A 13,328-nucleotide genomic window follows, 5' to 3' on the forward strand; every position below is an offset into this window, starting at 1 on the left:
GCACTATTTGAGATAGGCTATATAATAACCAAACTCCATTAAAAATCGTGCAATTTATAAAACATTGTGATCAATAGCTGGAGATTTTAAGTTGTGCATCAACATTTAACAGTTTTCACAAAATCAATAGGCGCCCCTCTTTAATCCGGCATGTATTTTATACACCCAGTTAAACAATTTCCGCCAGTAAATTAATCTTTAATAACAAGTTCACACGATTACCCTAAATCTTGGAGAGAAACGTGGTGGACCGTTAAGAGCCATGTGTGCCAATTTTAAAAGTTGTTATTTCCATTGATCAAACGGGCTGCTTGAATCAGCAGCGAGCCGAATTCAGAAACACATCCTATTGGATGAGGACAGTCTCTGATCGGGTTCAAGCAGGAATGCAGACATGAGAGATAAACACATTTTACAAAGCCGGGGGTTTTCAATAGTAGTCTTGCTCCATGCAAACGGAGCCAGGAGCACGTTATCACAGCAGACCTCAATCAGCTGAGTCTAATGTGATGTCTCCAAAGCCGCTGCTCTGCGGCTCATTGTGCGACCACAGGCAGCTTCCTACGTGATCTGACTGAGAGTGACGAATTAACGCAGTTAGTGTGACGACTGACACAAGTGACCGACGTTTCCCCACTTCATCCCAAACTATAAATCTTCTTCCGAATAAAGAAAACAACGAGCTTACCCTCTGGTTGTGTGAGTTGTTCATCCTCTTCGAAGAGAAGCACTCCGCTTCCCAACTCTCCAAAACTGGCAGCGCGGGTGCTTTACGCAACACCAGTGACCGTTCAACGTCCCACAATCCTCCGGTGAGAAACGTTAACTCAGATTTTCCCTTTCAGCCACCTCCATTTACAGACAGAGTGAAATATCCAGTGAATATACGAGCCCAGCTGCCGGTTTTTTTGTTTTTTGTTTTACCCTTAGAAGTTGTTAAGGATCCGTGCAGAAAAGACGAGCCACACTCTTGGCGATTTGGGGATGACAGCGGTCATGTGTTTGAGCCTCTCTCTGTGTTGTCATCATCATCATCATAATCATTGTCGTCGGCGCTGTCCTAGTAGCTCCTGAGCTCCAGTCCTGACTCACTCACACACACACACAGACACCACAAGCAGCACAAGGGAGGATAAAGGCTGACCGACTGATGGGCCAACCGAGAGGAGGCGTGTGTGTGTGTGTGTGTGTGTGTGTGTGTGTGTGTGTGTGTGTGTGTGTGTGTGTGTGTGTGTGTGTGTGTGTGTGTGTGTGTGTGTGTGTGTAATCTGTGTGGCTGCGCTCAAGCAAAGCAGAGGAGAGTGAATTGACATTTAAGACACTGGCTCTCAAAGCTGTGTCCGGGGACCTCCAGGGGTCCTTGAGGAGGAGTAATTTCGGTGACAGTGTCATGTCACTCACTGCCATCATTAAATGAGGTGATGTTTCACTCATGAGCTTTGCTGTTGTCAGTGCACCACTGCAAACAACAGACACACATGTCGACGTCTCCCATGGGCTCCCAGGGTCCCTTGGAAATCTTACAAGATGGCAGTGCACAGTCTGGAGCTATTTGGAAGAAAACTGACATAAGAAGGATTTGGCAGCCCTCCGTTTGGCCACGGTTTGAAGTGGGTTGCGAGAGTGTCAGTAAAATCCAATGTGGCCACTCTGGTGCCTACACCACCCACAGTGGAAAAAAACATGTTTTGCTTTTTTTAAGCAAATGACTCAAGTTTTTGCACAAGGCACCGGTCAATATGCTGTTTGCACTGCTGCACAGTGCAGCCAAAACATCCATGTTTCCTCCACATGTCTTGCTAGCTTCCATGAATCAAATAAGCAGCTCAATTACTGTATGTCCATGAGCATTACCTCTACATTTATTCAGAAGGTCACACAGTGAATACAGCCTCAAGTTTCCTCTGTTTGTCTGTTACTGCAATAAAACGGGATAAACAATCACAACAAAGCCTTGTAAACAATGCAGACATAATTTAGGTGAGATATCTATATAGTGGAGTGAGTCCATATGGACATACTGTAAATCTCTCATGACACATTTATGTCCCTACATTATGAGGATTATTTATATGCTTAACACAAAAAATAAAAGACAACTATAACACAGTTGCTAATATACCACCGGCATACTTCAAGTTCCCACAATATACAGGTTTATTACAATGATTTGTTTGTAGTGGCAGCTGCATAACCATAACTGTGCTCTAAATTAGCAGTCTGAAGTGTTACAATATGAAGACACCACGGTGCGCATAAATAGCAGTAGCAATCACTGGTGCATGTGCAACAGAGCAAGCTATCATTCTTGGCAAAATAAAAATCTCCATTTGTCTCCCTCTGCCCTCTGTCTTTCTGTGCCTCCCTCTGCTCACTGCCTGGTCCATACGTGCGCACCGGGAAGCCGTCGTGCAGCCGAGCGTGTCGCCTTGTCCACCAGTGATGTATGAGAGTGATTTGTGGGCAGGTGGAAACGGAAAACTCAAGACGAGTCCAGCTAAAATGAAGTGTGGGAATAAAACAGGGGGTGGGGGGGGGGGGGGGGTCATGGTGAATCAGCTAACTGAGAGTTTGGCTCCAGGAAATCCGCACTGGAAAACTAATAATAGTGTCCAGGACATATTTCTGCAAACACGAGGAGGACGTTATGAAAATATAGCTACATCTGCAGGAAACAACTGGAGAAAAGACAATGTTCCCCATTTTTAATATCTCTCTAAATATCAGCAAAACAAAATGGACACAATCTCAGTGGAGTAAGACAAAAACCACTTGTTTTTGTGGTTGTGTGTTTGTGGGTGAGTCGACAAGTGGAATGAGATACACGGTCGAGAGAGGCAGCAGATGACGTGTAGGAGGATCAGGATGGAGGAGGAGAGAGTCAGTCTGTGGGCAGCCTTAGCTAATAGCCACAGAGCAACAAAGTCCATCTCAGTGGTGCAGTACTACATCTGTGCACCTGGCTGAACACACAGCTCTACAGCTCTAGCTAAGGACAACAGAGAAAGGAGGTGCTTTGTCGTGCAGTTCCTTAACAGTGGAAGCTGAGGACAAAGAAGCCAAACACATCATGAATGTTAACAAAGTCCTGAAGGATTTGCAATTTGCTTACGACCCTCTCTTCCCTCATCACTGTGCGAGTAGACGTGTGCTACAAAAACAAGATGAGCCTTGATAACTCAGGACTTAGTGCTGTAAATATCCTACAGTTAATCAGATTAAGGTTTCATCAGCAAGTAGCTGCGCTAGGGAGACAGCCAAAGAAGTGCTGTCAGAGACAAATTTACACTCTCAGTTCACTGGTGGGGCAGAGGGGGGTGTTGTAGATCACAGATCATAAGAGGGTACCCAATAGCCAAGATGTAACAGGACAAACAGACAAAAACAGTGGTGGATTAAACACCTCATGTCAACACGTTACGTAAGGAGATGGCACTGACCATACAACAGCACATAAACTGAACTTGTGACAACAGTCAAGAATCACACTTGTCCAGACACTGCTTCAGTTTTCCCATGCTCACTGACTCAGCGAGAACAGCTGAATGAATGATAGCATCATTCCCAGTGTCATTACACTGCATTCACAGGATGAGAGGACATTCCTCCTGACTAACATACTCACCCTCTCCTGAGACTCAAGTATTTCCTATTGACTCACTGACGAGAGTGCTTTTCTCAAACAAGTATGTCTCTTCCTCTATGCTGCTGCTGGACATCCTCAATACCCTTTCCTTCCTACTGTAGATATACACAAACACAAGCCTCCTGTCACCACGTGTCTCTTTCCCTCCTGTTTCTGTTCAACCTGTAGTCTCACCATTATTTTATTATTAATATTTTTTATGGTAGATGGATGATAATTACATTTTAATTTCTATCATGGCCCATGAAGGGTAACTGCATAATAACTAAGGTCAGAAAACTCACACTGGGTTTTTGAGCATATTTGAATCTGGCCTTTGTTGACAGGAGCTGTTGAGGGACAGAAACAGTGTTTCTCTTTCACATATTTCAGAATTTTTTTCTCCGCAGCCCTTTGTTTTAAGAAAATGTCCCTGTGCAATTTCACACAGACTGGCTCAAATGAAGCACTGAAGCACATGGATAAACTTTGAATTGCTTTATTGACTGGAGTGTGACAGTGTTCTCTTCCTGCACTACATGTTTTTTAGTGCTATGTCTTTACTGTTGGCTTGACATTGATAAATATTCAGCCAATACGTCTCATCATACATGTGCAGCACATATGTACATATTGCTTCAGATCAGTGACAGTTTGCATCTGTTATTAATTTTCTACATTTTATCACTCAAATTACAGCAGTGCCCCTTGTTTTCACAAGAAACATGGAAGGAGAAAAATTGTAATCATTGATTTCTTTGAGGTAGTTAGCCTATCAGCCCTCTAATGGTCATAAGAGGGCATGGCAACATATAGATACAGAAACAGGATCATTCACTCCTCTCCTTTGCTCTAGTTGTTGAACTGCGCCCCATGTCTAAAGTGTATCCATATTATTACGCAGCCGTCATGGGTTTTGCCTCACACAAGCACAACAGGCATGCAGAGACTTGCTTTACTTCCAGTGTGAGGCGGCCTGAGGTGCTGCCGGGGCCATGGACATGACTGTTATCTAACTTCCAAGTACGCTGGGAGTGGGCAAGAGCGTCACGCCAAATAGTCATCACACGGTGTCATGGAGTATTTGCTTCAACCCTCTAGTAACACATAAGACCTGATGCTCATTAACCTCTTGTTAGCAGTTTAAATAGTAACTAGATAGAGCTTAAACTAGCATTATAAAAAAGAGTGTATACCCCATCTGCTGCAGTCAAATAATTTATTGACACGGTAACATGTGCAAGAAAATGACAGCACCAGGAGACAGTGATGCATAGCAGTTGGCAAACTACACCTCAGTATTATGCAAAGGAAACCAAAGCTATATATACTGACTGTCAGTCTTGATGGATCCCAGAGTGACAGCTGTGGCTGCCAACTGGGAGGACGGTCAGGCCTGCATGTGTATTTTTGTGTAGGGACTGAAATAGTGCCACAATAAACTTACACATAAACGTTACATAACCACTAACAGTGACATACTGACCAATGACACAGTGTTTCAGAGGTGCCTTGGTGGTGCGGGGTTAATAGGGGTGTTCAGTCTGGTTGGTTACCTGTCTCCGCCAATCACACTGAGCCGAGCTACTATACTCCCCAGAACCAATGAAAACGTCTGTCCAGGCTCTTAGTCCGTCCCAATGAAGATAAGATGGATTAACCTTTTCATCTCCTACTGATGACAAGATTAGAAACACATACACTGACTGACATATGGACACACAACCCTGACAACCTGAGGAGGCTCTTCAAGCTTTGGTTTAATAGCTTCACTAATGGAAGAGGTGAGGGAGGACACGGAGGGTCATATAGTTATAGGTCTGTGTGTGAGGAGAAAGCATAGAGAAGAAAAGATAGCACAACAGCCATGTGTTGAACAATACACACCCCTCCCACACACACAGACATCCTCCCCTAATGTGACCTCAGCTTTTGACCCTAACTCCCAAACATGACATAATCTAGCTCTTGGAGGAGTTTCTTCCACTGATCTCATCATGGTGAGACAGAGAGGCTGTCCTCTGGGGAAGGGGTGTTGTTTTCGGGGGTGGAACAGCTCAGCCGTGCCTCTCAACACCTCATACCACAACAAGAGGCCCCTTTCAGAAGGCTTGGGCCTCACATCTACCTCAGATTTAAGCCCTGGCTCCTGCTGACCCGCCTCTAAAGCCTGGAATTCCCCCGTGACAGTTTGCCTTTGGCATTTGGATTTTCCTTAACAGCACATGACCATCCATCTTCTCAAGGCCAGGCCCTCCACCAACAGGAAACTCAAACTAGTCTCACCTTTCTGATACTAAAACCTTCAACGGTATTTTTTATGATTTAAACTTCTCAATATCAAAGCGACCAGTGTGTAATTGATATGACGTGTGCTGTGTCTCATACAGGCGCTGTGAACATTAGACATGGAGACAGGGTCAATAACAACATCATTACATCAGATATCACAGAGAGAAGAGATCTTAGTTTGTCCTTGATGAAAGCAGAATGGACTCTCAGATGTTCAGGAGGCAGCCCTCCAAATGCTGACAGAGTTCTTCCACCTGCCAAACACACACACACCCAGCAGTGACACACACACACACACATACACGCACACAGAACCTCAGTGGCCAAGGATCCCACAGTGTGCAGTGATTCAATTAGACACTTTGGCTTGCTATTCAAACACACATTGAAAACACACACCCGTGCTGTCCCTGTAAACACAATCTTAAGGCTTACAGTCGTGCTGGTGATGCTATCAGAGGGATGTGAACAGGGGAATGGATGTTTTAATGGATGTAATTGTTTGTTTAGACAGTTCTTGTTTCGCCTCTCTGACTTCCACCTACTCTGTTCCCGGGCACTCTCCTTGCATGGTTACAGCGCTGTGATGGATGGCGAGATCAGAGATCAGAGAGAGATAAACATACAGAAATGGGACTGAATGTATTCGTGCACACTTCAAACTCCCACACACACTGTACCATAAACCTCATCAAAGATCAATAAAGCCGCCGAATGAACCACAAACTTGCACATGATCATCATGCACACTGTGCAGAGTGTATCACACACACTGGAAAGCACATAAATAGATCACACAATGAGCATTAATTGCGTCCATATGGACAAACACAGTCGCAGCATCTACAGACTCAATTAAACATGTTACCAAATGTGCTTTTTAACACAATGTGTGTTCGCACACACATTTTCAAAGACAGCCATCTGATCAAACAGCCTGCACCACCATCTGCATCTCCCAGACATGTTCAGATGTTTTTAATTGTATGTTTTTACAAAAGAACACAGCATTTTTAATATCTCCACTTGAAAACTGTGACTCGTGAGTTGCTGACACGATAAGTCAAATCTTGCGTTAAATCCAATCTGTAATGTTGTGAATAATGCCTGCATGCGGTCTTGATTCAAACAGCTTAAGTGGCTCTAATTTTCTTTGCAGCAGCAAAAAAAAGAGAGAGAGAGAGATAAAGAAAAGGAAAGCCTTAAACTGCTATAGCGTCTTTGTGCATCTGCAGGTGAAGGTAAAGTGTGGAGAATGAGGATTAAAGAAAGGCGACGCTGAAGTGTGAGATAAAAGCGTGTGAAAATAAGGGCCGAAAGCTGAGATAGAGGCTGACGGGAAACAGGGGAGTGAAATATTCAAATAGTTTCAGGCAGATATAGCGTGGAGAGGGGAGACGAATGACAAAAATGAAGGGCTGGGAAGGTGCAGGGAGTCAGGTCCATATTCCAATAACAACACCTCTCGGTTTGGCTTGCCGTTTTCTCCTTCACACTCTCCTGGCTCAAGTCCGGTGTTTTTCAAAGGAAACTGGCTCAGGCCTCTGCATCTTACTGGTTCCTGCTAACACAGAGTGCCTATTCAGACGTGCGCTGCTCCTCCTCTCCGCTGCATGGGCGAGGGCTGGTGTGAGGAGAGGACTGAGGTACGGACAGGGAGGAGGGTGCAGCACTGGGGGGTAGGGGGAAGTGTTGGTTTGGACTGTGGTTAGTAGACTTGAGGTTGGCTAGCAGACAGGAAGGCTTGGAAGATGTGGCTTTGGGGTTAGGAGCATGATGTGCGGTTCCAAGAAGAAGAGGAGGGAGCTTGGTAGGCAGCACTGGGTGTATGTGATGTGATACAAAGCCCCCTTTCTCCTCCACTTCACACACACACTGTGCTTGATTTTGGCTTTCAGCATTGGAAAAAAAATGGAACCTACTGTAGCTATCCATGGTATAGATGCCAGAGACACACAACACACACACAGAGTACACAAACTAAGACCCATGTACACTACAAGTAAATAAACCTTGCTATTTTCATTCATTATGAACTGCAGGAATTCCGTCCATCTTATTAAACACAAATGAAAGAAGAAATTCTGGCTGATAAACCTTAAGTATTTAATTCAATCAAAGCACTCTGGCTTGATTATATGGCTTACAGTAACAGCTTTTTACTCTTGCATTCACTATTTACACATAGACACACTGAGGCGAGCTCAGCAGGGAGCAGTGTACGATGAAGTGCTTCGTTGTGCAGGAATGTGTTTTTGGATCAGACATGGGTGTGTATTCTGTGTCACAAGAGAACGAGCGCTGTTAGCTTTAGCACACCTTCCACTGCAGCAAGCAGGCCTGGTGTAACTTAGGCTACCTAAACAACCTCACAGCTGGACTAACATACACACGACGCATGCAGGTTTCTAGTGTGGACTGACTGCTATTTGATTTAAAGATGTACTAAAAGTGACTTTAATGGGGAAAGGATAAATTTATCACAAGAAAGGAAGAAATAGGTCATTGGATAGAGAATGGTAAAATGAATGGTGGAAATGATGAGAGACAAAGATGGTGGACAAAGCCAAAAATAAAAAGAGCAGGATTAAATATTACAAATGAAAAGGAATGCAATTATGAGTCCAGGTAAGGCATGGGACTGAAGCAAAGCCTTACATGCACTGTTTTGCTATTCCAGTTCAAATAGGATTAACCTTTACTCTTTCTACAGATTCATCATCATGGCAGAGATTCATCAGGGAAGGCACACCACACAGGGAGATACTGGGTAACTGTCCCACAGCAGGCAGGGATTAACTGCTTCAATTTGGCCTTTGGCCCCTACAGGACCTCCAACGTTTAGCATGGGATCTGTGAGGCCCAAAGGAAGCGCAGCTAAAAAATATGTGTAACCAGGACTGATACACTGAGGGCTTTCCATTGAGTGGGGAAATTGTAAATTAGCCACAGTGAAAATCCTCAGGCAACATGTATTCAAGGGCAAAAAAAACAAAAAACTGAACCATACAGAGGTGATGTTTGATGAATGACATCAGTGCAGAACAGGAGGCATTGATCTTGATGCACAGGTGTTCAAATCAAATGGTCAATGCAGCTTGACCAGCGGTCTGACATCAGCTGAGGAGAGGCTGCACGAATACCAGCCAGTGGATATTTGAGGCCTGCCTGCAGTGTCTAGAATCTTCAGAAGTATCCGAGGCACGGCCAAAGCTAAGTTTAGAGTTGGGGAGCGTGTGAGAGGTCAAACATGAATCCTGGGTGAGGCAACGAGAAACTCCCACCTGACCCCCCGCGTGAGCTCACCGTCAGCCAGGGTGAGAGGATGGGCTGCCACGACCACTGTTGCTCCATAACATGATTTCATTTATCTTACTCCTAAAAATCACTACAACTACAGCAGAACTCCTAATCTTTTTAGTCTTTCATCTGATGATATCATTGGTACTATGATCAGAAGCAGAGCTGTAGAAGCTTAATGCCCCAAGCTGAACTCCCTCTGATTTAGAGCAGCACTGGTCTGATCCAGTGAGGTCAACACACATACACACTCACACATAGAGAAAGTATTGTACTTTTGCGAACAATGGCCGACTTACAGAATGAAATGCAGCACAAATCCTGCTTTTATAACTTGTGAAAAAATAAATGACCTCAGAAACCCCCCTCCCAAACGACAACATTTAAATGGCAAAGCTGCGATCTAAGTAGTCAAAGCCAGTCTGCAGGCTAAAATTAGACCAGAGAGAAAGTGCCCATCTACGGCCCTCGGGCTATCAATGGGAAAAGGGGAAAGGCCAGGGGGACTGAGCCTGAGGAGGTGAAGAAGGCTAAGAGAGGAGCAGAGAACAGAGTGTGACATTAAATAAAACGTTAATGTTGTGTGTATCCGGGTCTGCGGTGACAGGAAATGGTGTGTATATGTCTATGGATGGAAGTGGGTTCAATGACATCATGTTGTCTTTCCCAGTGGGAAACAATAATTGCACATGACCATTTCCTGTTTCCCAACAACCACCTCTCCTCTGAGGCGGAAATGCAGCGACTGTGTTATGGGCCTCGAGAGAGAGAGGAGGGGAAGAAGAAGAAAAAAAAACTGAGCAGCACAGTCAAGAATGCAGTTATTCCTATTATAACAGGCTTGTTAAAACCTGAAGAGCAGAAAGGTATGCCCTACTGAGTTTGAAAATAACACAAGAACTGCTCTCTCCCTTCCACACACAGCAATTATACATGGCTCAGAAATGCTGAAGCGTCAGGACATGTATTATCTTTATACTTTCTGAGTTTCTTTTTGGCAGATGATGCTCTGAGATGACCACTGAAAACTGAAAGTTGCTGCAGGGAAAAACTAAAGGAGGAGAAAATAGTTTACAGAACTGCATGCTGTAATGAGCTAACGAGACATTTATGAAAGACCCTGCCCTGGAGCAAGAAACATCCATAGCTTGCTGAAATTACAGTTAGACTGTAGGCCGTGCAGCTCAGCCACATACAAAGAATCCCTGTCTCATAAACCCACCCAGGCAGAGGAGACATGGGGGGAAGGAGGGGAAGCGAGACTGAGCGAGCATGTGAGCAAACAAGCGAGTGTTTACCAGCAAAACTACTCGCGAGCCGAAGACAAGCATGAATTTGCACTGAACGATGTGAAATTCTCCCTTGTCTTTGGAGAGCAGCGGTACTCTGCGGCCGACCCTGACCTCTGAACTTGCTGTGCAGGGGGAAAAGTGACGAGAGGGTTTTTCTTTTCCCACAGGGCGAAGCAGGGGCTCATCATCCTGCATGTTATTACACATTCTTGTCCTTTTTTTCTCAATTGCATTTAGAGATATAGAGCTGAGACCAGGTCTAAAATGCACAAAAGGTCTTTAGACAGAAATGCCTGCAATGTGCATTCCAACATAATGCCCTAGATTCAATATTAGATAAAGTGCCACTTTCCAGTCTGTGTCCAAGCTGTAAACAAGTTTCTTCATCAAAGGAGGCTCTGTGACAGGGACTAGAAAGTCGATTATGGCTGATCAACTTGTTGGTAAAAAAAACAAAAAAAACAACAACTCGTGATGGCTGATTTGTACCACCAGTACATTTCAGGCTACAGGTGCTAAGCCTGAAGGAAATCACTATTACATGGTGTCCTTGAGTGGCGATATTTTAATAGGAGTTTGAAAGACGGATCAACACATCTTAGGGAAATGTAACAGCCCCAAAACAGATTAATCTAGATTTAAAACAAAAGAAGAAGAAGTTGGCAGGTGTGTGTGTTTTCATAGCCACGTATCTCCCCTTATGTGATTAAAAAGCCAGACACCTGGCACGCTCTATGACACTTGGCACAAGTGGATAAACAAAGCAACACCTCGTACGGGAAAACGATGCCAGGCCAGCTAGCAGGTACAGCACACCAGTGAGTGATATCACTTCTCACACAGCCCCCGTGTCACACAGCTGAAGTTTTTCTGGACAAGATTTCAGCTGACATAGAGAGAAAGAAAGTGCTTTTTTTTCAACTCTAAACAGCTGCAGCACAGACAGCCAATATCTTTTCAGAGGGGCCAGAAATATATAATAGAGTATATTAGAGTTCCCCTTTGAAAATCCTGTAAGATTTCCATATGATATGGAATATGGTCATATGATAAAACTTTTGTCATGTTGTGAGGAATGTCTCTGTATCTCTGTCTCTCTCAGAACACAACACTCATCTGCACACACACACACACACACTCCCACAGGGACTTATGAGGCCCATATGTGCAGCTGTGGACTGTGTGTGAACCCCAGTGGGAAGAGGGGAAGCAGAAAGGGAGCGGTGGATGGCATGCATGGTTGTTTTCTAGTTGCTGTCAGTGAGAGCATTGCCATCTGCACAGGGAGACCACACCAGTGTCAGCTCCACTTGTTTGTCACACTGAGAGATTCTTCAAGCAGCTCCTCTGTAAACTTTACAACACTCTGAGCCACAGCTGCAGACTCGGTCTGTTAACACAGTAATCCACTGTACTTAAGAGGGACAGACATGTCGGGGAAATACATGTCAGTTATTGAGTCTCCTTGTAATCAGGGTGGACTATCTCCTCAATCAATCAATCAATCAATCAATCAATCAATCAATCAATCAATCAATCAATCAATCAATCAATCAATCAATCAATCAAAAAGAGAAGTAAACAGTCAGAGACAGCTCAATCACACACATGCACACACACCAGGAGATTGTGTAAGAACTGGTGACAGCAACACAGATAAGAGCAAAAGAAAGCCTCTCAAGGGTGAATGATAAGCAACTAGACATGAAAATAAACTTTTACCTGTAAACTGAGTGCAATCTGGCGGATGTACATCATATTGAGATCCTCCAATATCCACAGTTTTTCCTCCATGTTTGCGAATTTATCAGTTGGCATCCTTTAAGCAGATATCCACAAGCTGACTTCTCCTTGAAGTTAATAATCGGGCTCAATCCGCTGCTCCGCAGGTACCGGGCGGACAAAGTTCATTCTGGTTGTTTCTGCTCAGGTCCCGACTCGAACTGTCAGTGCGTAAAACACCGCGTAAAAGTTCCGCGCCTCATCCAAACCAAGATTAGTGACTCTGTGAAAGCAGACAGAGGTGGAGTGGATGACAGCATCAGCTGCACTGTAGTAACCCTGGCCATAAAATTCCCCCAACCCGTTCACGGCGCGTATTCTTCTTCTCTACTTTTCTCCGGGCAACAAAGATCCTCTCAAACACCCACAGTCAACACCCAGCGGCTGCGGGGAAAGAATAGAGTCTTTTAAAATGCAGTTCTTCTCTTTGTATCCCTGTGTCCCGTCTGTGAATGCCGTCTGTCCTCTGTGTGACAAGAGACCTCTCCACAAAAGGGCATCGCCTCTGCGGGAGTGATCGACACAACTAGCCCACTGTGTGCGCCCTGACGCTCCCCAACTCGGCGCTATATTATTAACCCCTCCGATGCGTCTCTCTTGATGGTGGTGAACTTTAAGAAGAAAAAAAAAAGAAAGAAAGGGGGGGAAGAAACGGAGAGATATTACAGTAGGAGCCCCCCACGCCCCTTTAAACAAACAAATAGCAAATACCGCAGCACCGCACATGCATAGCGGGGTGGAGAGCTTTGTTCTTCTTACTAGCTTGATAATAAATGGAGAAATTATAACCGAGTCAGCTGGCGCTCTTCATGAGAGGAGACAAGTGAAAATCAACTCCAGCACTAATGTGAAGCAGAAGAAATCTGTCTGAACAATGCAGCTATTATAACGTTTCTTTCTTAAATAAATAGGAGGATACTTGGATAAACTAAGAGTGCAGAAATTTGGAGAGGGCAAGGAAAGCTGTGCCTTAGTAGGTCACAGGGTCACAAACATTTGGCCAACTCAAATACATATTTCATAGCACAGATCCCCAG

At 44.5% G+C, this 13,328-nt stretch overlaps 1 protein-coding gene across 1 annotated transcript in view; it reads right to left on the minus strand.

Annotated features, from left to right (window-relative positions):
* rtkna (rhotekin a) overlaps positions 1 to 12,880 on the minus strand; it is a gene marked incomplete at its 3' end in the record, with an annotated part of 36,756 nt that extends 23,876 nt beyond the window's left edge. The window contains exon 1 of the mRNA XM_083979625.1: positions 12,232 to 12,880. Coding sequence (XP_083835751.1) covers positions 12,232 to 12,327 — 96 coding nt within the window. The 5' untranslated portion in view covers positions 12,328 to 12,880. The remainder of the gene's footprint in view (positions 1 to 12,231) is intronic.
* Positions 12,881 to 13,328: the final 448 nt, after the last annotated feature.

Source organism: Trachurus trachurus (assembly GCF_905171665.1).
Source record: "Trachurus trachurus genome assembly, chromosome: 9".
In the NCBI taxonomy this organism is placed as follows: Eukaryota; Metazoa; Chordata; class Actinopteri; order Carangiformes; family Carangidae; genus Trachurus; species Trachurus trachurus.